The sequence below is a fragment of the Podarcis melisellensis genome (assembly GCF_964234715.1).
Source record: "Podarcis melisellensis genome assembly, chromosome: 5".
NCBI classification, from domain to species: Eukaryota; Metazoa; Chordata; class Lepidosauria; order Squamata; family Lacertidae; genus Podarcis; species Podarcis melisellensis.
In genome coordinates this window covers 37,732,417-37,757,497 of record NC_138537.1, presented here as the reverse complement: position 1 = coordinate 37,757,497, position 25,081 = coordinate 37,732,417, and the positions used below count along the sequence as shown (strand labels likewise).

General features: G+C 50.3%; 1 protein-coding gene and 1 long non-coding RNA gene across 2 annotated transcripts in view; both read left to right on the top strand.

The window, feature by feature from the left end:
• LOC309369668 overlaps positions 1–25,081 on the top strand; it is a 171,526-nt gene that overhangs the window by 32,401 nt on the left and 114,044 nt on the right. The window lies entirely within an intron of this gene.
• SOX14 (SRY-box transcription factor 14) lies at positions 7,498–10,287 on the top strand. Its single transcript, XM_081911932.1, has one exon. It carries the CDS (start codon positions 8,261–8,263, stop codon positions 8,981–8,983), a length of 723 nt encoding a protein of 240 aa, XP_081768058.1. The 5' UTR covers positions 7,498–8,260; the 3' UTR covers positions 8,984–10,287.

Below are 25,081 nucleotides of genomic sequence, written 5' to 3'. Positions count from 1 at the left end.
GTCTGATGAAAAAGACAAAAGACAAAAGCAATGCCTTTTCCTTCAAGTTTGTATCCAAAAGTAGCAAATATTTGCCTTTTAGGGAGAAATGGTTATGCTGTTAATTCTAGTAAAAAGAACCTATGGCAACAGGAGCAGGCAGAGCTTGGCTGAAATCACTGCCAATATCACACACACACCAGCAAAAATAAATAAATCTGAATTTTCCACAATACTGATGGAACTTGAGCTTTTTTGTGAAGCTATTTGGGGATGTTATCATAATAGGAAATATCACATATTTGTTTGATAGAAAAGAAAATGAAGGTGACTCTTCCTTCTCGCAATAAGGGGTGGTTTTGTTCTGTTATTCAGTTTAATAAAATGTGCTGCCTTGCACTTAAGGAAAACTATCCCTTTCCTTCAGAATCATCACAAACACATTTTCATGGATATTCTAGTATATGTGCACATATATTTCAATATAACAATCCTCAGATTACTCTGCTAGAAGGTTAACTAAATCAACTGGCTGAAACTAACTCCAAGATACTTTCTGCTCCTTTCCCCCTTAACTATTGTCCAGAGAAGTTTGACTGCAGTAATGCTACATAAATAAACTTTCTGCAGATGCTACATAAATGCTGGCAAATACAGATTTCAATGTAATTTAGGAAAAAATATCCAAATATATGAGAGTTATAATAATGTTTCAGAAGCAAATTCTACTGTGTTTGTTGGGGCTTGCTCCCAGGTATGTGTACATACAATGTGTCTTTACTCAGAAGTAAGCCCCATTCAGTGTTTTAGTTCCAGATACTTTCCTATATGACTGCAGCCACAGACATTCATGCGTTACATATGAGTGACAGGAAAATGGCTTTTCTGTGACACAGGAGGGCCAAATTGAAGACTGTGTTAGCCTAGCCTCAGATTTTATTCTAACACCATTCATGTGGCAGTTGAAAGACAGGTGTTCATTTGACTTGCAGTGGTCCTTGAATGAGGGAATAAGTAAGAGATAACAAAATCTGACAATTCTAAAAGATGTTTAAAAGCTGCAGGCCAGCATTCTGGTGTGACTCTAGAAATTTAATAAATTTATGTACAAATTTAATGAATAATAATGATGATGATGTGTTTGGTGAAGGGAGTTAGTGGTTTTCTTTCGTTTTCATATGTATATTGTGTTCTCATTTTATATTTTGTATTTTTTATGTTGCAAACCATCCTGTGGTCTTTGGATGAAGGGCAGCATAGAAATTTAATAAATAGCAATAATGAAGTGGTTGTTTGTGAAAGAAACTGAAATGCCAGCAGATGCCAAGGTGTTTGCTTGCAATTCCAAAAATAACGCTGGAATTTATATGGAAAATAAGAACAGAGACTTGAACTTACCTGAGCATGTTATTAAAAAGTTACCCCCTCTAAAATCAACTGGACTTTCTTCATGTTAATATGTTTAGGACGGTGGCCTCTTGAACAAGGAAGAGGGCTATTAACTTCACTTATATTTTCTCAGGCTAATTCAGGCTAATCAGCAGTGATGCTCAAAGTGATCCTTTGAGCATCACTGCTGTACCATTGCCACCTTCAACCATCCTTAAAGATACAGGAATAGATGGACCAAAGAGATGGTAGTGGTCATCGTCATCGTGGTTATTGGTGATGATGGTGATAATGATAGCAGCAGCAGCAAGAAGAGTGGTCGAACTCTTCATTGCTTTAATAGTTTTGTATTGCTTTCTGCTGAAACTATTAGCCATATCCTAATAATTTTAATCAGTGTAAGTCCCATAGTTGCCAATACATATTCAGGATCGCAATCTTAAATGCTGTTACTTGTAACTACTCTGGGGACTCTCCGAATGAAGAAGAAAGGGATTGAGCGCCCGCACTTATTTTAGTGGAGCTCGTGGCATGTAAATGTCTGGATATGTATTGCATATATATCGCACAATACTTCGGGTCTACATATTTTCATCAAAATGCCGCTCCAGAAAACCACATCGCCAAGGGAATTAACTGCATGCCTAGAGTATGTGAGGGCAGGGAATGGTTTGAGATGCTGAAGTTCCTCGAAAACTTCTTACGCACCCTCTGAGACCCTTATACTCCCCCGTTGACTTTGCTCTTTTGTGCGTGAAAAGCAACGCACTTTAAAGTTGATTCATTCTTAGCATTGAAACGAAGTGGTTAACTCGCTCCCCGCCCCCGCCCCCCGTCTCCAATTTAACTCAGAAATCATGACTTCTCCTGCGCGTCCAGTTAGATGGGTGCCGGAAGAGAAGAATACTTAAACCTGGTCGGTCCTTGTCCTGTTGCTTCGCTACTGTTTTCTCCTGCCCCCGCAATAGCAAGCGCGCCCAGTTCTAAACCGGGATGACATTCGCCTGTGCCGAGGGCGCCTCCTAATTGGGCTTGAACGCGATTCCCAAAGGAAGCTGAACTGCCTTCGGGCGCAGCATTTACTCATATCTTTTGCTTTGCGGGAGATAACCCCCCTGCAATTATAACCCTGTCCCCACCCTTCTCTCCTGTATACCTTTTGGTGGAAAGAAGCGAGGGGAGGGGAAACCAGCCCCACAAACTTCCTCGCAAGCTTGCTGAAGTCGAGCGATTTGCCTTTGCAGCAGGTGGGAGTTCTCTTTTCCTGAAGACAAGGTCGCTGGAATTCCATGAGGAACTTAGTGGGCTATTCAATAGAATCCCCCATTTGGGTGTTCCTCCCATGGGAAGGAACGATGTGGACGCAATGCAAGAGAAAGTGTGCGTGCGCGCGCTCTCCATTTCCCTCCCAGGCTGCTTAAACGCGCCTTAGACGAGCGTCGGGGAGTTTATTGGCAGAGCAATCTTCCTCCATCAATAGTCCCAACAATTATGGAGTGTTTTTTGAAAGGGTCTTCGACAGCCAACAAAGGGCAGCCTTCAACTCCCAAACGATTGGTCTTGCTATCTGGATTATTTTGTAAACCCAGAGACCCAATTTCACTTGTTTCTAAGCGGGGGAAATGATAGCATGCCCCCCCCCGCCTCAAATAAATACATACTTCTCCTCCCACCCATCCCCAATAAATGGATAAAATAAATAAATGGATAAAATATAATTTGGCAGGAAAGGAGGAGGAAAGAACCGATATGTCATCGAGCCTGAGTCAAAGGGACCGCACACCCAAGCTCAGGTCTGTAATGTGATTTTCCTGCCTTTTATCAAGCGCGGGTCTTTGCCTCGTGGCTCTGCGCACCTTGGTCCATGTGAGCTCCCGACCTTGAGCTACAATCGGGAGACAGCGCTTCCCATCCAGACCCTCGCAGCAACCCCGGCTGAAAAGATCCCAGTGCTCTTTGGGAATGGGAGGAATCCGCGCCCCCGAAGAAGGGATCGTATTAGGAAACTGGCTGCCCCGCGCAAGGCGCATCTGGCTGCTGACTAATCCCAGACTACGGCCATGAGCCGCGGGAGAGACGTTTGCCTTGGCAAAGGGCTCTGGGTAGCAGTTTCTCTCCTATTGGTCCTCCGATTCTACCCTCCCCAGCTTTTTTTTAGTTGCTGGTGGGGAATTGAGGCAGAGAGGGAACCTGCCCCGATGCTAAACAATCATTTCAGTTTGAGACTTGAAGTCCCAGCTGACGAATGACCCCTGTCCATTTAGGCTAAGCAGGAGGATCCCTCGCACTGCGCTGCGCCTGAGTTGTCTCGGAGCTTTCCCAAGAAGTCGGAGGGGGCGAACGGGCAAGAGGGGAGCTGCTTTGGGTAGCCCCTTACAGAGACCCGATTTAGACCTGGGATTATTTTCGCAGTTGAGGAGAGAATGTGGAAGTTGCGAGAAAAAACTCAGTCAGGATCGTGAGCTGTGTTCTAAAACAGGGCGCAAACTCGGTTCAAGAGAGCGCTTTACGAGTATTTTCGAGAGGACTTTTGTTCACCCGGAGACAAACAGCATCTGTAGCCCTGACTAAGCAACAACACGTCGAGCGCTTCCACACCCCGCTTCTCTTTGCCCGCCTGGTTGGGGTCTCCTCCTGGCCTGATAGGCACCATAGTTTCTTTCCCAGTCCCCACTTCCCAACGCCCTAATACAAGCAGGCAAACGGTGCGAAGTGATTTCTCCAGGAGTTTTCTGACCGTGGAAAAAGTAGTGTGCGCGCCCTTGCGCGCGCCCTTGCCACTGCGGGTGCGTGATGGGAGAGAGAGAGCGCTCACCTGTTCCCAGGGTCCTCGCCTCCAAATAGCCAACGAAATTTACTAAGGAACGTCTGTTGCCGCCTTTGAATCATATTCCAATTCCCCCGGGGATAGGATGTGAGGGCAAGGGACTGCGGCTCTTCCTCCGACCTGGTGAATTATGTATCTTATGTACAGTGATTATTTTTCCTTAAAAAAAATTAAATGTTTAGGGGTACTCTCATTTTTCGACTCATGCTGAAATACTGCCCTCAATGAGGCCAAACTTTGATTCACAAAATGTTTCTTTGTGCGTACCCCCGCGTACCCCCACAAAAGCACTGCTTATGTGTATGTTTAGCGCTGTGCCGCGCGCCATCAGCTCTCTCGTCGGTGTTTTGGTGCCACCGCCGCCTTCAACTTCTGCCGGGGAGGGAGGGGAGCGAGTTCATAGATTATCACTATTGGTCATCTTAAATCTGGAAGTATAAAAATCGACAGCGGAGGAAAACCCCTCTTTAATCACGCCCGTTTACTTAAGTTACATATTGCGTTCAAGCCGTCTACGCGGGCCCTTGCAATGATGCCATTCTTGCCGCGTAAAAGCGCATGTCGAGCGGGGCCGGCCTGCGCCAGGGTTTGCTTGGTGAGCACCGCGTCGGGCTCAGAAATAGCAGGCGCGCGCGGCCATTACTTGAGCTGAGCCCACAGGACCGGAGCACGCCGGCGAGTGCGGGAGGAATAAGCTTTATACAGCCATATTCGCAGGCGCCATCAATTTACGACGGTGGTGGGAGTTGGGGAGGGTGGGAGATGGTGTCTGATGTTGTCTCAAAAAGGGACGTATGGACGTGCATCGCTACAGGCAGAAGCCAAAGTCCCAGACTTCAGCTATTTAAATCGTGGCAGCTAACGAAATCCATGTATATCCCCCTGAGCATTTGAAATGGCATGGGTTCTCTCTCTCTCTCCTGTTCGTGTAGTTTTCTATTCAGGAGATCACTTCATATATATTACGCACATGCACATGCAATTCAGGAATCAAAGGCCACTCTTTGCCCTGCATTAAAAAACAACAACACACCAACTGTGGGTGTTGTGGCTTTTTTGCTCTAGACGCTGATATATTAGAAACCTTCCTTTGGATAAAAGTGTGGCAGAACTGAGAAGCGGGGGCGGTCGGATGGAGGATTCCGTTCGAAAAAGACATACCAATACACACGCAGCACAGCACCGATGCCTTACATATGCATGAACCAGCCGCTCGTATGGGGCATGTAACCTCTAAATATACCTTGGGGAGCAAAACGCAAAGGGCCCCGGGCGCAGAGGGAGGGGGGAGAATGTCTCTGGCTGAAAAATGATTGGTGTTCTGAAAATATTTGCGATCTATTACCTACGCCGTTGCCAAGCGCGGGGTGAGCTGGTCGCTGCTGTTTCTTCCCAAGCTTGAAAAACAACAACAACAAAACAAAACTATGGTTTGGACTCTCGGCAGGCAAGGACACTGATTTCGAGAGAGCCGGCGGCACGGGGAATATTTGTGTGCGCGCTTCTGTGTCCCGTGTGTGTGTGTGTGTGTGTGTGTGTGTGTGTACTTCCGAGATCTTTTGAAATGAACCAGGATGATGTCGGCAGCAGGTGTTGCCTGCCGAGAGCGGTTTAAGACGCCTCTCTGTACAGGTGTAAGGACTGAAACTGGCCTTCCATTGCTTTAAATAGGAAGTTGAGTAAAATCAGATCGTCAGTGGAGGTTGGGAGAAGGGGGGCTAATTGGTAAGCATTATTCTGCAGGGCCCCCCCTAACAACGGAGAGGAAAGAAAATGACAGGTTCCCGCCCCGCCCCTTAGACAGTGCTGCAAATCATATGGTTTTATATTGGTAAGAATGTTTAACACCACGGGGCATAGTGGATGATATTATTTTTATTCATATTATTCTTATTATTATTATTTACTTGACTGGAATAAAACAAATGGATGAGGCGCCTATATTTACATCCTGACAGCTTTAAAATCACTGGTGTAAAATTACCTGGCGTGCTCTTTTTCCATTTTTTGTAAAATTCAAAATCAAATTTGAACCATGCAGTTGGCTAAATGAGCCTCAGAATTCCTATAATTTAAAACACCCTCTCTCCTCACCCCCCACCCCGAGACGCGGAAAAGGCATAATCAAAGATCCGGATCTACAAAAGAAGGGAAGGTAACCCAACTCCTGTTAACTCTGACGCGTCTTTCGAAAGAGAGCAGCTACAGAGCGAAAGGAGGCGATGGGAAACTATGGAAGAGGGTCGAGGGGCGGGGCGGGGGTGTGGAGGGAGAGAGAAGGCTGATGTTGGACCAGTTTTAAACTCGGCAGGTGCGCAGAGCCAATAGGCCCTTCAAGAACCCGGGCTCTTTGGGGATTCGAGGGAAATGGTTTCCATTTAATAAATATTTTCCCCAAGGGCATTTTGCGTTAGGCAGCAATTATTCAAAGAAAACAGGCGTGGAGGGGAGAGAGGAGGGAGGGAGGGAGAGCTCCTGTGGGTATTTTGTTCTCTTTAGAAGCCAATCTTTTAATAGTCCCCCCCCCCCCAAATGCAACAACAAAAACCCCAGGACAGAGAAAGGCTTAGATTTAAAGCAGAGGAGAAGAATGAGAGAGCGCATCACAAAAGGGCATCGTCACCAAAGCGCAGGGGACAAAAGTCTTCCTTGCCGCGCCCGCCCCGTCCAGCGTCCCCTCCTAGCCCAGTTCACTTAAGACGGGCAGAACTCGAGCTCTTTGAGGCTCTGTAGATTTTCGCCTCCATAAAGTACGTATTGACTTTTGGTATAAAAATGAACTCCAAATAGCGCTGGAAGTTTAGGTCTATCCTGTTCCACTCCCGTCCACCCCATCGAAGTGCCAGACCCTCTTAATGCATATGGATCCCGCTTCGTCCTTCCACTCCCCCCGCCTCACAGCTCAGCCCCGTTTCTCCAGGTCGGCATTTGCCAGGCTCTCCCCGGCTCGGCCCAACTCCTTGAGGGGCAAGAGGGGAAGCTGGAGAGAGACGCGTGGCGACCTTCGCGCGGCTCTGCTACTTTTGCTTTTCAAACAATCGCACCCCCCCCCAGTCGCCTGTCATTTCTCTCTCCCTCAGCGGCCCCCCCTCACATCTCTCTCTCCTGGTGCTTTTCTGGTGGGTCGAACACAAGGAAGGAAACATTAACAAGGACGCCCTTGTCCTTGGCTCGTGCTCTTGCCCCATTGACAAATTTACTCCGTTTGTTTGGACCCCACTTCCCAAATTAGGGGGAGGATTGCCACCACTCTGCCATTCCCCCCCCCCTGCTCAAAAGGGCTCTTTTCACCCACTCCGCCCTAAAACGAGGGGATGGGCGGAGTTTTATTGGCTGCTGCTATTAGCGCGCCGTCTAACAAAAGCGGCCCCTTTAATCCTGTGTCTTTAGTGATTTCTGCCCTCTCCCCTCCCTCTCCCCCTCCTCTTTTTTCCTCTTTCTCCCGCTCTCTCTGTTCCGAAGGTATTCGTTCTCTCTCGCTCGCTCTTTCTCTGGCTGCTGATTGGGCGATCAGGTGAAGGGAGTGAACGCCCTACTCGCCGCTCCGTCAAGCTTGCGCGCCGTCCCGAACAGCCTCGCCTTTGAACTTCCCCGCTTTTGGCTCCGAGTCCGCTCCTTGTCCTCAGTCCCTTGCCAGCCGAGCCAGACACCCTCCGCGTCGCCACCGATCCCCGGTTCCAGGGCCGTCGAGGGGACCCCCCTGGCAATCCTCTGGAGAGAGCGAGAGAGAACGCTCGCTCGCCGGCGGACTAGGCGCCCCTGGATTGCCTTTGGCCTCGCTCCTTGGGCTCCTTCGCCCTGCGGCTGCCTCCTCCTCCTCTTCCTGCTGCTTGCTCGCTCGCTCCGCTTCTCTCCTCTCCTCCCCTCCCCGCTCCCCAGCCATCCATCGGGGTACCTCGGCGGGGACTGGATCGCCCGGAGAACTGGTATGATCAGCTGAGCGTGGTGGGGGGTCGCCTTGGCTGGAAGGCAGGAGGAGGAGGCGAAGCGGAGCCAGGTGCGCGGGGCTGGGGACAGCTGGCGGCGGTTGGGCTGCTCGACGAGGCGTCCGTCCGGCACACCACCATGTCCAAACCTTCCGACCACATCAAGCGCCCCATGAACGCCTTCATGGTGTGGTCCCGGGGCCAGCGTCGGAAGATGGCCCAGGAAAACCCTAAAATGCACAACTCGGAGATTAGCAAGCGCCTGGGCGCCGAGTGGAAGCTGCTGTCGGAAGCCGAGAAGCGCCCTTACATCGACGAAGCCAAGAGGCTGCGCGCCCAGCACATGAAGGAGCACCCCGACTACAAGTACCGGCCCCGTCGCAAGCCCAAGAACCTCCTCAAGAAGGACAGGTATGTCTTCCCTTTGCCTTACCTCGGAGACACTGACCCCCTCAAGGCGGCCGGGCTCCCCGTGGCAGCCACGGACTCTCTGCTCGGCTCCCCGGAGAAGGCGAGGGCTTTCCTGCCCCCCACCTCCGCGCCCTACTCCTTACTTGACCCCAGCCAGTTCAGCTCCAGCGCCATCCAGAAGATGACCGAGGTGCCCCACACCTTGGCCACCAGCACCCTGCCCTACGCCTCCACCTTGGGATACCAGAACGGGGCCTTTGGCACCTTGAGTTGCCCCAGCCAGCACACCCACACCCACCCGTCGCCCACCAACCCCGGCTACGTGGTGCCCTGTAACTGTACGGCTTGGTCGGCGTCCAGTTTGCAGCCTCCCGTGGCCTACATATTATTCCCAGGCATGACCAAGACTGGAATAGACCCCTACTCGTCAGCGCACGCCGCAGCCATGTAACCCCCCCGGCAAGCTCCCATCATTGACAGCCCCACACAGGGCAGGCGGCCTGGAAACCCCCACGTCGCCATAGCCTTGGCTTGCCGGTGGAATCGGAACCCCTCCGTGGTGCATGTGATATTTGACGAGACTTCAGAAACAAAGATATTTTAAGAGCCTAAGCGAAAGCCACCTGAGCGCGGGAGAGATGTCCCGGAGACCTGATTTCACCTGGGGAAAGACTTTTCAGACTCGACTTTTTCCGAGGGTGGGAGGGCGGGGCTGGGGAGACTCCGAGACTTTGTAGTCGAATCCAAAAACAAACACACAAAAGGTATTTTTCTTTCTGCACTTGGGGCTCCGAGGGGCCTCGAAACTTGTAAGAATTGTAAATGTGTCAAACTTTTAATTGCCCTTTTTGGCCGAAAGGCCAAAACATCTTTGATGATGATGATTTTCTTTTTTATTTATTATCTCAATGTCTATGAGTTTATATGATCGGATGTGAATCGGACTTGAATTCCTAAAATCCCGGAAGTATTCTGACTTAACGATTTCCTTTTTTTGCACATTAAAAAAACAAGAGTTAGCTGTGTTATATATATCTATATATCTATATTTTACCATCCAGCACTAATAGCTAAAATTGCTTTTCATGTCAAAAAGATTAAAAAAGAAGCTCTTCAGAGATATTAAAAAAAGGGTGAAAAACGTTTATATTTCAAACATGGTATGATAGTGTTTGCTTAATTTAAAACAGATAGTCCTTCAATTTGTGTGAATCAGTGCAAGTAGACCTAAGTTTACTTTTAGACAGAATGTCAGATATGAAGTCAGGCAGTAGAATTGTTTTTTTTTTAATGGAAAATAAAATTTAAAAAAATGAATAACACGGTGGTAATTTAAATATGTTTTAACAATGTATTGGGGGAAGAGTTGTATCCAGAAGGATTTTACCTCGTTAATTCTGTTCATTTGCTGAACAAAGACATTTTGAATAAAGACAATCTGTCGTCGAACACGTCAGTTATGTGCTTGTGAATCCAGTCTCGATCCACACAAAACAAAACCTTCTAGACAGCGAGGAAGCTGGCCAAGTCTACCTGCGTCTTGGCGGTGTGGTAGGGCCTGCAAATACTGCAGAAAGTAGGGTCAGGATACAGACAATTTCTAATATCGTCCTGAAAGCTCGAAGATTTTTAAAGATCTGGGCACAATCTTCCGGGAAATTTATCCTGCTTACGCTCTATTAAAATGAACTGGGTTTTTGTGGGTAGCGAAAGCAGTTGCTCAATCTTTCCTGCCGTGGACGAACTTCCAGGGAGATCGTGCCCATAGCTTGTCAAACTCCTTTCTTTCCATCCATCTACCCACCCACCCACCCATCCATCCATTTATTTATTTCGATTTCTGGGTTCCTTTGCTTCTAAGGCCCAGGGGCGTGTATGGTGCTACATTCTCTTTCTCTCAAAACCAACTCTTCCTATTTTACAGATTGGGAAACTGAGGTTGAGTCAGAGACAATGACTGGCTCCCGGCCACTCAGCGAGGTCCCCAGCTAGCGATCTGTCCTCTGGGCCTCTCTGAGGCCGCAACCCTAGTGTAAGCTCCATGGAACACAGAGTGGGGGCGACTTTTGAGCAAACTCGTAAATGCTTGTGCTAAGGGGAGTCTTTAATAACACTCTGTTTGCATATTTACTGCGAATGATCTCTCGTGCATTCAGTGGGCTTACTCCTAATTAAGTGCGCGTCGAACCACAGCCTGCCTTGCAGCAGTGTTTTAAGAGACTGAACCGGTTTAAAACAGGGTAATCGGTTACAGGTTTACCGTTTACTCAGCAGTTAAGTCCCGTTGTATTCGGTGGGGACCATTCTCAGGCATAGGATTTGCAGTCTGGTTGAGTGGCAAAGGAATAAGTCTCACCTTGTTTAGGATTAGGAAGGAAAGAGATTTAAAGGGAGGTGCAGGAAGGAAAAGGAACAGTTAAACTCAGTTAGACGGACTGGTCCATATTTTGCTTCAGGGCTGAAAAGAACTGATCAAGTTCTCGAAATGTTTCCGGTACAGTTGGCGGGACCCAAATATTGACCCCAAACTTAAGCAGGTAAGCGATTATGTCTTGGCAGAGCTCTAGATTTCCAAAAGCGAGGCGGCACAAAGAAAGCTCCGAAGGGCTGGGATAGCCCGAAGGAATTCACCTTAGCCCCGTCTCCCTGCCCAGTAAAATGTAGGAAGAGAAGAGCGCTTCTGAGAATGTGCAGAATCCCTTCCGGCTGAACTAACGGCAGTTTGTAGGGCTTCTCGACCTCTAGAAATTCCGTTTCCTCGTCCCTCTGCACGTAGTGCAATCACCGCCCACTTCGCCCTCGTTTCCCAGGTCCCAGGATCATTTAATGTAGACTCCAGACCTGATGATTTGATGACCTCCGCTCTTTCGATGGCAAAATGTATGACTTCACTTCTTTCCAAATGTGGCGAGACAGCTCTCTTGCCCTCGGGTCCCTTTTGGTCCCTCTGCTGAGTGGGGGTCCAGGAGTGCCTCAAAAGCGCCCCCACTCCCAATTTCCACCACCTTCCTTGCCCACGTTTCCACATTTCACTCCCCCTCCCCAATATCCCAAATCAGAGGGCGCAGGCCTGGAAAGAGGAAGAAACATCTCGGAAGGGAGGCTGGAGCAGGGCAGATTAGCATCTTGTCCCAAACAATTAACAGTGTTTGGCGCCCCTATTCATCAGGTCTCTCCTTTTGTCCAGGAAAGGATTTTTCATTAAAGGGGGAAGGAGGGGAGGATAGAAAGAAAAGATGGGGGGGCGTGAGGTGGGGAGGGCGAGAGAGAGAAGAAGAAGTAGCAGTTGTCCATCTGGCTAAGCTGAATAGCCAACGTGATCCATGTTGTAGATGTTTTTCTCATTAAGTGCTCTTTGGAGACCGCTGTTAGAATTAAATGGCATAACACAATTAACATACACGGGACCTGAATGGCAGGGTAAGCAGAGGAAGAATAGATAGATAAATAAATGAGAGATCAGGCGAAGGTAAACAAAAGAGCCGAGGAGAAAAGCTTTGAAAGGCGAGGTTAGAATGGCTGAACCACGCTTGTTTAGCATGACAAAAAGAGAGAGCGAGAGAGAGCCCACTTACAAATGGGCACAATTAAGACCTGGCTTGACTCGGAGGCGACAATCAGAGGCACAGTTGCGAGGGGACACTCCGAGGCAAGCCGCAATGAATGGACCCCACAGCGGAGGCGGAGGAGCTGCGCGCCCGGGCTGATTTAACCCCAGTTGACAGTTGCTGTCAGGCCCTGTGATAACACTCATAGCTCAGCGTCCTTTAACATCTAGCTAGATTAGTCTTAACGCTGCCCTCACAGGTACAGGCGGGAGGGCTGCCGTCAGCTGTTTCCTCCTCTGGAGATTTGGGGAAGAGAGTCCGGAGCGCTGGGACAGGAGCGCCAGAAGCCCCACGGAGAAAGGCCTGGGCGCGCGCGCGCGGGGGGGGGGGCGCTGGAGACTTGGTCTCCTGGGTTCCCTTCCTGGGCGCTAACGCAACGGGCTGGCTGGACTCCTCCGTTTGGTTACAGCGTTGATTTGAAAGTGCGAGATGGAGAGGACATTAGGAGGTGATGGTCCCAGGGGCAACTTGGCTGTTTGGCAAAATGGAGTTGCGTGTGTGTGGATTTGTGCTTCTCTAGAAAATAAATAAATAAATAAATAAATAAATAAATAAATAAATAAATAAATAAATAATAAGTAAGTAAGTAAGTAAGTAAGTAAGTAAGTAGGTAGGTAGGTAGGTAGGTTATATTGCACCATCACCACCAACGCGGCCTCTCAAATAAATAGGTTGGTTAGCTTTGTAAAATGCTGTCGTTACTGTGGTCATCGTGTAGTCGATATGTGAAGCTGAGATTTACCTAGTTGTTGCCGCGTCGCCTCAAGGGAATGCAAAGCAGGAGAGGGGAGGGACCGATTTTTCTTTTCTCAGGATCTTTCTCCTGGAACTTTTGGGTCACACAGGACTCTTCGTCAAGGGGAATGGAAAAGGGTGCCGACTGAGCAAGGTTACATATTCCACTGCTCAAACTCGCCATTTAAACATATTCATTTTGCGAAATTCTGTTTTGATTTCAACGATAGATGTGAGGATGTCATGTCCACACGGAGCTAGAGCTTCTAAATACTTCAGCACCCCAGGTCACCCCTCTTCTATTTTATTATGTATTTTTAACGTTAACCCAGCACTAGGAGCTCCACGGAATATACAGCTCCTGCCCATATTTACTACAATCTAACGATTTTGCCGAGTTGATGCTGGATAGTTTCCACTCTGCTCTACGAAGAGTCCTGTGTGATTCGAAAGTTTGCGCATTGTTATCCTTATTTGTGTTCTAGACGCCACAGAAATTGACTCGCGGAAGTTTGTGTGATGACTTTCCTCTCAACAGAAATCCAGACGAATGCCAACAGGGCAAAACTTTAGGACTGTCTTGAAACTTCATCGCTTGTCCCCCCCCCTCGCCCCGCCCCTTGCAACATTTCCTCATTCCTCCGCCAAATTACCACCTCTATCCGGCTCCTTCGTTTGCAGGTGCGTGTAGCTATTTTTATGCGTGCAGAGATAAAAATATTAAATAATCGCCATGACACCGAAATGAACCGATTACCGACTTTGATGTCAAAAGAATTGCAAAAGAAGTCGAGAGAGCGCGCGAGAACTATTCCCTAAAGGGAGAGAACGAACTCCTTGCCAAACCTGTTTCGCCACAACTGTCTCCTTCTTTCAATAAAATCATTAAACAAAAGGCTGCGGGGGTTAGGAGACACCACGCCTTCCGTGCGCTTCCCAAAGAGCAGAGGAAGGCAAGAGGATCCCATTTAGCCCTCAGTCCCCCCCCTCTCTCTGAGTTTGGGTTGTCTGGGGTGCTCAGCGTGCCCAGCCCCTACTGGTCAGCTGGAGAGATGATGGATATGGACCCACACAGCTGGAGAGGAGGGAGATTGGGGAATCAGGCGGAGAGATTTTATTTCATTTTTAATGATCGGCCTAGGATTCTGCTGGGCGAACGTGCGCACACCTCGCTGGTGCTGGAGTTTTGAACCGCTACTCAACTCTGGGGTTTGGGAACAATGCGGTCGCTCAACAAGTGGACACGATTGGTACACCCTCCCCTGTCTTCCAAAAGAAATCTCAGTGTGATTCTTTGGAAGGCAGTCCCGCTGAAACCAACGGGCCCTTCCTTCCCAGTAAGAGAGTTGAGGAGTGAAAGGCCAGCCCGATTAACAGCAGGGGGAGTGGCACCCGATCCTCAAACCTGTTTGCTTGAGAGCAATCTGGCTGAGCGGAAATAGGCTGCCAATGGACGCGAACCTGGGAGCAAATCTGCTTGAACGCAGCGGGATTTACTCCCTAGTAAACACGTTTAGGGTTACACCGCCAGGGTCCAATGCGCAGCCCATTCTAATCGGCAGCAAAATCCTCTCTAGGTCTCAACGATTATAGATTGCGGTGTTATAAGATCGCGCTATATATTCAAGCAACCTTGATGAAGTGGACTGAAGATCTGGTCTTCGTCCACATATCATTGATTTCAAATAAACTCCCCTTTGAAGGCGGGCGGGGCTGGAAGTTCTTAATCCATTTCCCTCCTTTCAGGAAGGAAAGAAGCTATTCCTAGCTAGCTGTAAACTTCACTGACTCCCACTATTTATACTTTTTCCTAATCCTCTCCAAAGGCCACCCCTCTCAAACTCCAGCCAGGGGGAAAGTGGGGGGTGCGCGCGCGCAAAAGAAGCGCCCCCTCATTTAGTTGCAGATGGTAACGCTGCATTCTTGGCCAACTTTGCTGCGGAGGGGATTAAACGAGCGAGGCCACGGACGTGCTGGAAACTTTCCTTTGAAAGGACACATTAAGAAGTCTCGGAGAGCTATTACTGATTTCTGCTGATTGGTGATAATAAGGGCGGAAATTCGCCGCCGAGGACTATCAAAGCCATTCAAAGGGGCTCTGGGAGATCAAACAGATCCCAGGTTGTGATTTGACAGTGCGGTTTTTAAAATATATTTTTTAATCCCTGCCCCCCTCCCTCCGTCTCCTTCTGGCTAAATTTCCTTCATTGTACTGGGTTTTTGCTTGTTGTTGTTTTTCTTAAAAAAGGGAACCGGGAAATCAGTAACAACATCTTCATTCTCTAGCCCATGAAAGTATTTTTTAAGCAACGTCAATGTCTAGAACACAAAAAAGGTGGGGGGAGGAGGAGGAAGAAGATGGAGACTCTTCTGGAAACGAGACCCCGAGAAATAACCCCAAAACGAATGCACCCGCGCCGCCGCCCCTCCTTGCCGAAAGGGGTTCTCGATTTGGAGCTGTCAGCTCGGCAGACGCAGCGAGCCGTCGCTTATCGAGCTGCATCTTGTACGGAACATCTGGCGGAGCAGCTTCAAAGCGGCGGAGGAAAGTTGCGCAGGTAAGAACACGTTCTCCGCCGCATCGCCAGACCGCGATCGACGCAGATCCCGGGCAGCTGCTGCCTCCGAGCTAGGCGGGAGCTCGCATGCTGCCTGCAGGAGTCTCGTGGGGAGGAGGATATGTTGGGTGGAAAGCGACGCCTGGCGACGTGGACGAGCTGCGCCAAAGCAACGCAACCTCCCAGGCGCACCAGGGGCCCTTCAGCCCAAGGAGGAACTCTGGCCCACAACTCCTCCAAGGCCTTTCCTTGGCGAGGCGATGCGCCATGCTGGCTTCGTTAGGCTCCCTTTGGGATTTGCTTTAAAAAGAAATGCAGGAAAAGTTGGTGTGTGAAATTCTGGGTTTGTGAAATTGACTAGACCAGCGGAAGTGGGCTAGTTAATCGCAAAGGTCAGGAGATTGAAATGGGTTTTGGGACAGTGGGCTGGCCGTCGGTTTCAAGAAGGCCAGACACGTGGCCTTCCTACCACTCGAGAGGGGAGATTGTCGGGACGGAGGAGATGGTTGAGGAGGAGAAAAATAACAGCAGGGGAGACAGATGGGTTGAGAAGCGGGTGGAGGCTGGAAAAGCAAAGTTTTAGTGGCACGGCTTCCAGTCTTCGAAGGGGATGGGGGCGAAAATGAGGGAAAGGGACGCAGAGGCGACCCCGTAGCCGGGATGGAGGAGATTCTCAGACTGGGGCCCTGGGGTGGGTGGGTGGAGGCCTTTCTCCTCAGATCCCGTGGGAATCGGTTAAGCCTTGCCGGCCAGTCGTTTGCTTTTCAATTCGGGAGCGATGCGGTCCCCACGCAAGCTGCAGAGGCGTTTGATCTCTCTGGAGTTTACGGTTTCTCCTGCTAGGTCTTCATCTGCCTTTTAAAACGTTTGTGTTTTAATAGCATCTTCCTCTCTTTCTTCTTTCACACGCCTCGGCTTCGGTTCGGTCTGTTTTATAAGCACATCAAAGGCAAGAGCCAATCCTGCTTTCTTCTTTTTATTTTTCTTAATTTTTTTTTATTAGGACAAATCACCCAATATACTTCATTAGGGCCGAGCACGCCTCCTTTGAACCAGCTAAGCAAGAAATAACGTGCAAGTTCCGAGGAGGGGAAGATCACATTCCAAAAAGTTTGAGGGACTAAAAGGGGCCGGGAATGAAAGACGGCTGCTGTTGCCAAATTTTAAACCCGCGCACGGAAAGAGAAGCTCCTAACGGGCGTGGAAGGAGAGAGAGAGAGAGAGAAAGAGAAAGGAAGGGATCAGGCGGCGCCAAGGAGAGGGAAAGAGGAGCGAACGTGCACGCCGGATTCCAGCGTCGTCGTCTGCACCCAACTGGCACTCCGGCGCAAAAGCGTCGAGCGCTCCTCTCCGGATGGGGCTCGCGTGCGCTCCCTTGTCTGGGCTTTGTGGTCCGCCCCCTCCCCCCCGCCCAGCCCATTGTCACACTGCAATGCAATGGGATTTGCACACTTGAGGTGTAATAGCATTACTGCATTAATTAAAATTTTCATTTCACGTCCAGATTGTTTACTTATCTGCTGGAAACATATGTTGAGCGAAGTTAAGATTCTGGACTCTGCACTGTTGCCCAAGGTGCAATTCAATACCGAGGGTTGGGAGTGGGGTTGTGGGGCTGGTGGGGAGGGGGAGAACGGAGGAGAAAGAGAAGAGACGCCTTCCGATTTATTATTATTATTATTATATCCTCCAGCCTTATCTTGGTGGCTATAAATTATAAGGGTACTCCATTGAGCTGAATATTAAGATTATATTCTCTCTCACCCCCAATTCCCGCGCCCCTGAACATCGCTTCCTAAAGCTGGCCAGATCTCTGGCTCTTTGAAATAACCAAGCTTGCCTCTCTCATTCTCTCTCTCTCTCTCTATCCCCCTTCCAGCAATCCTACCTTGCTTAGCAGCCAGGGGGTACCCCATGGCAGACAGACTCCCATCACCTCTCTTTGGCCATGGAGAGAAGGTGGAAGAGGAAGTCCCGGATGCCTGGAGCGGCTCCTGATGCTGAGAAGCTCTGGATCATTTGTGTGCCTTCAAACGGAGATGCGCTTCTTTAAAAAACGTGCAAAAAGGCGGATATATTTCGACGGGAGAAGCGTTGGCTTCACCGCCCAAAATGCTTCCCACCACTTCATTGCTTTTATTTTTATTAATTTTTAAAAGAAGTTTAAAAAGCGTTCTAACAAACCGCCAGACATTTCATTCAGATCCGCCCCCCCCCCGCGCCGCTGTATCTCATCCGGATGGACCGGAGATGCAAAACCTCTCCCTCTCTCTCTCTCTGGTCTATTTTATTTAAGCAGCAGAGCTGCTCTGGAAGAGGAATCCAATCTCTCCTTATCTCGCCCAGGCCTCCTTTCAGGCTGAGATCAGAGCAGGGAGGATGGAGGGGGTGGGGAGCGGAGGGGGGGAAAAGAAAAAAAGAAGAGAGAGGGGGGTAATTGTTCTTTATTCCCCCCTCCCCTTTTAATTTAATACGGCAGCCACCGCTTTCAGGTCATTTATATGCCTAATTTAGTGATAAAAGTCAATAAGCAAGGATCACAGCGTTGTCCCCTCCTTGTAAGTATTTCAGAGGAAGCGAGGCTCGGGCGGAGCGCGGCTGGGGAGACAGTGAGAGGAAAAGCAGTTTCCAAATCCTGGGCTTCAAAGCGTCCTTCTGGCTGCTCAAAAAAAGAGGTGTTTTTTTTTTTAGTGTAATGAGGCTGATATTTGTTTGGCGGTAGCTGTCAAGCCAGTGTGGCTCTTTTCTTGTAGGCACCGCTTGCCTCTCCCTCCCCACGACGCTCCGGCAGGACCCACCGCGAGAGTCGGAGAGCGAAGCGCACGATAGGATGATAGAATCGCTCCTTCCCCAGGATTCCCGCATAGGAACACCGCGGTGTGTTTCACCCCGGTTTGGACCAAGCCCCTGTCACGAAATAAACAGATTGCTCCTCCATTTGGGGTGCGTTTTGCAGGGTGGGGAATTGTCGTATGTGGTATAGGCGGAAGAGGCATTTCCCTTCTCCCCCCCCCTCTAATTTTTAAAAGAGGAACGGTAAGGTGTCACCCTCCCTTTCTGGTCTATCTGTAATTGAATCTAGGTCAGTATTCTAAAGCAAGAAAAGTATGCTTCTGACTTTCCTACATCAGCCTAGAATTTAGGGGAGGGAAAGGGAGGGGGGGTTCCTTGCAATTTCATTTAAAATGTAATGGTGGATGAACTGATAAGCAAATGGTGGGGGAGGGGGGGCACTGCTTTAAAAGAAAAAAAATGGCACGGTTTTAATATGCTTCCAGGTGGGGGGAAATGATTTACATGGGAGTTTATTTCCTCCTTGCTGATATGAAAGAATTACAGATACAAAACCCACTGATCTATAGAATAAAAAAAAGAAAAGAAATGTTATTTTCCTGTAAAGGTATCAGTTCATTTATATTCATTTAACCATCCATCCATCAATTTAGTTTCTCACTCCTTGCACATACTCCTTAGCTCTGTTAAAGCTTCCCAACCAATATACTTTTCCAGAATATACAATGAAGTTCCCACTTAAAAAAAAAATAAAAATCATGGGCTGAAGTAGGTAAAGATGAGACCATTTCCACCCTAGGGGAAACTAACACACACAAACACACATTCCCCCCCTAGAGAGAATGAGCAAGGCTGAAGTTGAATCAGTTGCAGTCATTCATATACTGTTTATGAAACTGATTCACCTTTACCAATACTCATTCTCAATATAGAAATATGTATGGTATAAGCACCCCTCCTCATAACATTCATTTTGCTGATAATAGACATGATTAATATGCATCATGCATTTATACTGTAAATGTAACATTAGTATTCAAATATATAGTACAGTACAGTATTATACACACAAACAATGGGATCGTGTTGTTTATATTTGCACACCCATTTGATACTGTCACGGCCACCCAGGTCTGGTCCCAGCTCACAAGAGACCTCACTCCGTTGCAGCTTATTTACAGGAAAAGTTTATTGAAGATTTCTGCTTCTCATACAGTTCAGCATTGTGGCCGTACGTCTGCCACGTTAGACCGCTGAAGTCCCCTCTGACTCCTCCCCTCTTCCGCACCAACTTAATAGCCTGGCTCTAGACCACCTCTTCCTCTCCTTTCTTTTCCGCAGGGTCTTCCTGCCCCCCTGGGTTCCCTCTCTCCGTGACTCGCCTGAGGCTGAATCCTCTGCCGCCTCTTCCCCCCTCTTTCTGGCTTTAGGGCCGGGCTCCTCCCCTGAGCTCTCTCCACTTCCGCGCGCCTCTACGTTTGAACTTGGCGCGCGTACGTTGCTGCTGACCTTTCTTTCGACCGCTACACCACCCCCTGCTCTGCTCTCCACCCTTTCCGGCTGAACACCCTGCTCCAACCCCCTCTCTCTGTTCTCTCCTAATCCTGCTCCCTCCGAGAGGCTGACGACTCCACCCCCTTTTCTCCGTTCCGGCTGAGACGTCTCTTGCTTCCTCTGTCTTCCACTGGGCTCCTCTCCGCTTCTCCCTTCTCCTCCCCTTTGCTTGATTAAGGTAACCCCCTTTTGAGAATCCTCTGACTCGCTGCTCAGACTCGTGGATTCCCTCAGAATTCCGTCATCTTCTTCCTCATCCTTCTGCCCCTCCTCCCACTCGCTCTCCGTCTCCTCTGTCATCTCCTCCTCTCTCCCAGAAACCCTGACATCCATCCCCCCCTCGAAGCCCCCCCTTCCCCCCTCCCGCTCGCCGGGGACCGGTTGTGGAAACTGCGGCTCTTCGGGGGTAGGCTCAGGATACAGGTCGTCTACGTCAATGTTCTCTGCTGGCAGTTCTGTGTAAGTGTATTCGAAGTCGGGTTCTTCCCCCAAATGCTTCTCAGTCTCTGCTTCCATCGCTACTTCCTCCGGTGCTGCCCGCCAAGGACCTATCAGCCACCTCTTACGCCATTCCTCCTCTGGCTGCTCCTCCCACCAATAAGGGGTTTCCGTGTCCACCCCCGAGCACGATCCCCTGGGCGGGCTTGATTCTGGTGTTCTTTCCTCGGGGGAAGAGAAACCCCTGAACGTGCTATCTGACAATGTGGGTGTGAAAAGCCAGTCATCAAAGTACTCAGCTGGCATGGGTCTATGTGGGAAAAGTGCATGGAACTCTTCTTTCAAAAGGGGTTCGTCTAACTCGTAGCCTGGCACCCAACTATTAGCAGCGGCTGGTGTGCCCTCCCTGGCGAGAAAATATTCAACTCCCTCCTCCCCCCATCTCGAGTCCAGTATCTCTGTGACCTCGTTAAGAGGTTCTGGTCTTGGCGATTCCCCCCTCTCAGGCGCCCTCCTACGTGGCTCTGGGGGTGCTCCTGACTCTTGAAACCTGTGTGGGGTTTTGTAGGGAGTGAGCACCGACCTATGAAAGACCGGGTGCACCCTGGAACCTTCCGGAAGGGCTAGACGAAAAGCCACCGGATTGATCTTAGCCTCAACTTGATATGGCCCTAGCTGCCTGTGTCCTAACTTCTTCTTGGCCAATGACCTGGCCGGCATCGCGTGGGCTGCTAACCACACCCAGTCCCCAACCTGGATGTCCTCTCCCGCCCTCCTGTGCTTATCGGCCTGCACCTTATACGCCTGTTTTGCCAGCTCCAAATGTCTCCGCAGCTCCTCGTGCACCTCTTGCAACTCCGCTGCAAACTGGTCGGCATCTTGAGGCCCCCCCCCTCCTGGTGCCGCAAATCTCGGGAAGGTTCTGGGATGACGGCCATTGTTCGCGAAGAAAGGCGTCACCCCGGTGGATGCGTGTTTCGTGTTGTTGTAGGCGAATTCAGCCATCGGCAGATAGTCCACCCACGCCGCAGGTCGCTGGTTGGCGTAGCACCGCAGGTACTGCTGCATGATCGCGTTGACCCTCTCCGCTTGACCGTTGGTTTGTGGATGCCTCGCCGATGTCAGGTTGATTTTGACGTGCAAGATGCCCAGAAGCTTTCGCCAGAAAGTGGAAACAAACTGGCGCCCCCTGTCGGACAAGACGGACTGCGGAAGTCCATGCACTCTGAAGACGTGATCGATGAAGAGCTTTGCGGTCTGTTCTGCCGTCGCCACCTTGGCACAAGGGATGAAATGCGCCATCTTGGTGAACAAGTCCACCACCACTAACACCGCCGTCTTACCTCTGGAGCTGGGCAGGTCTGTAACAAAGTCCAACGCTACCCTCTCCCATGGTTGCTGCGGTGTCTCCAGCGGTTCTAGCAATCCCGCCTGCTTCTGGTGCACTGGTTTGGACCTCTGGCAGATATCACACCTGGCGACGTAGTCCGCCACCTCTCCTCTCATCTGGGGCCACCAAAAGTCTCTAGCCACCAACTCCATCGTCTTCTCTTTGCCGAAATGGCCTGCACTAGGGGCGTCATGCAACTGTTGCAGAACCTTGGCTCGAAGATCGTCGGTGGGCACGTAAAGGGCACCCTTACGAGTCAAAAGTCCATCTTGTAATTGAAACTCATCGTTGTGTCGCGACCCTCCGCGTAGCTCCTCCATCTTAGACTGTGCAAACTGATCCCTTTGCAACGCGCGTCGCACCGCGTCCAGGTCGACTGCGATGGTAGCGCACGTCCACGCCTGCGGTGCGAAAATGTGCTTTGCTGCGATTGAAGCTGCTTCCTCCAAGTATTGCGGCTTTCGGGACAGCGCGTCTGCAATAACATTGGAGTCTCCTGGGATGTATTCTATTTTGAAGTCGAAATCCGCAAAGAACTCCGCCCAGCGCATGTGTCGCTGGGTCTGCAACTTAGCCGTCCGCCAATACTCTAAGTTCTTGTGATCCGTGCGGACCTGCACCGTGTGCTTGGCTCCTATTAAGAAGTGTCGCCACGCTTTGAAAGCTGCATGAATGGCCAACAACTCCCTGTCCCATATGGTATAATTGCGCTCCGTCTTGCTGAGCTTCCGGGAGTAGAACGCACCCGGTCTCCAGTTGCCTTGTGAATCCTCTTGCAAAAGAACGGCCCCAACCGCTCTGTCTGACGCATCGGTCTCTACCCGCATGGGTCTGCCGGGATTCACGTGGAGCAGCTGCTCTTCGGAGGCGAAAAGACCCTTAAGCGTCCGGAAAGACCGCTCCGCTTGTTCGGTCCAGACGAACTTCTTCTTCTTGGAACTGAGGGTGTCAGTGATCGCCGCCGTCGCGTTCGCAAAACCTTTAATAAACTTGCGGTAAAAATTGGCAAAGCCGATGAACCTCTGGACCTCTTTCCGATTTCGAGGGCTTTTCCAGTCCAACAGCGCTTGAACCTTAGCCCTGTCCATGGCCAGTCCCTCGTCGGACAACTTGTAGCCAAGGAAATCAACCTCTCTGACATCAAACTGGCACTTTTCCAACTTGGCGTACAGCCTGTGTTCCTTCAGCCTCTGCAGGACCTCCCTCACGTCCTTATCGTGATCCTCCGGCGATTCCGAGAAAATCAGGATATCGTCGAGAAAGCAGACACACTTTTTGTAGAGGAGACCTGCTAGCACGTGGTGCATAAATGCTTGAAAAACGTGGCTGCCATTTTGGAGGCCGAAAGGCATGACTCTGTATTCGTATGTGCCCAGAGGGGTGAACATGGCGGTCTTCCACTCATCTCCTTTCCGGATGCGGATGAGATTGTAAGCTCCACGTAGGTCCAGCTTGGTGAAAATCTTGCCCCTCCTGACGGTCGCTAAAAGGTCGTCAATCTTGGGCATGGGGAAAGCTTTGGGCTTAGTCAAGCTGTTGATGAACCTGTAATCCACTATAAGCCTTTTTTGGGGCGTGTCCTTCTTCTTCACAAAGAAAACAGGGCTGCCTCCCGCTGCTTTAGATTCCTGGATGAAACCGCGCTTGAGGTTATGGTCTATGAACTCCCGAAGCTCTTGCATTTCGTCCTCCGACATGGAGTACAGCTTGGCAGCAGGCAATTGCGCCCCTGGCACTAAATCAATCGCGCAGTCGTAAGGTCTATGAGGCGGCAACTTGTCAGCTTCCTTCTCACAGAAAACCTCCAAGAATTCCTGGTACTTGTGAGGCACTGTTTGCACCATACCCAGATGCAATGGCTGCTCAGCTTCTCCTCCCTGATCGGTCTGAAAGCAATGCTGAGCACAATACGATGAACAAAAGTTGATCTGCCTCTGGTACCACGCAACCGCGGGACTGTGCCTCTCCAGCCAACTCATGCCTAACACGATGGGTGTGTCCGATAAGTGGGTGACATTGAAACTAATAAGCTCTCGATGGTTGCCAATCTGCATCATCATGGGAGGGGTTTGCTGCACCACTTGCCCCCCCAGCAACTTCCTGCCGTCCACCGTGACCACGTTCAGAGGCGTCGTTGCAGGCAGGAGCGCCATGTTGTGCTGCTTAACGAACTGCAGTCCCATGAAGTCGGCGTTGCTTCCCGAATCGATCGTTATTGGAACCTCGAGGAGTCTCCCATCAGGCAACTGGAGTGTTGCTGTGAGCAGAACTGCCGGTTTGGGAGGCAAAGGGTCCACGCTCTGCAGTGATGCTGGGGGCTTGTCTACAGATCCGCCTGGCTGAGCCCCAGTAGCTCTGCTTCCAGCCAGGCACTGTCGTTTCCCTGAAGCTGCTCCCCTGGTTGCACCTCTGCTGTTACAGTTGCCAGCGCTGCAGTGTGCTTCTGGAGCCTCTGGGGGCACTCTTTCGCCATATGGTGCGCACTGTCACAGATGTAACACTTCCTGGTTCCTCTAGGAGGCTTCGCTTTGGCTGCACCAGGGACAGGGCTCTGGGATGGCTTCTGAGCCCTAGCACCACCAATCTCCATTGGCTCCTCTCTGTCCTTCCCCATTGGCGAGGGGTGCGCACGGCTGAAGTCCCTGTGCACAAAAGGGAGAGTCCTTGCTTGCGCACGCGCTTGGGGCCCGTCCTCCTCATGCCACGGACGCCCCTCATGTCGAATTCCAAGAGCTAAAGCCCGTTGCACCACGTCTTCTAGGGTCTGGGGTCTGTCCCCCCTAGCGATCTCATCCTTGATGGGGGGGCTCAATCCCTCCCAAAAAAGATCTCTGACCGGTTTACTGTCCTTTGGCCAATCTAAGGCGGTGAGCAATGCAAAAAATTTAGAGTGGTATTGGCGCACAGTCGCTTTCCCCTGCCTCAGCCCGTGCATTTGACGGCGCGCAATGTCCACATCCACAGAGGATTGAAAACAAGAATCCATCGCTTTGATGAACGCAGTTGAATCGCGACGGGCCGGTCCATCTTCGCGCCACAAATTGCGTAGCCAAGCCCTGGCCTCCCCATGCAGGTGCGAAACAATGAACCCCACTCTCTCCTCCTCATCTTTAAAATCGTGACGGAGTAAGTGCAGTGCATATACAACGTCCGCTCTGAAATTGGGATAGTCTTGCAAGTTGCCATCAAAATGCGGAACTAGGGCACCCCCCCTCCGTCCAAGCGCAATGCCCTCCGCTCTGGATCCTGGGGCCCCCGCCTTGTCCGCGCGCTCCCACCTTGCCTGCAAATCCTGGCACGTCTTCTCCAAGTCGTCATTCTTCTTCTGCGAAGCAATGACTGCCGATGTGAGAGCGGTAACCTGATTCCGCAATGCAACCAGCTGCTCCTCAGCGCTCATGGCTGCTCCCGTTCGTGAGCTTCGCAAAAAAAAATTTTTGCTTTCTGAGAGGGGACTTACTGTCACGGCCACC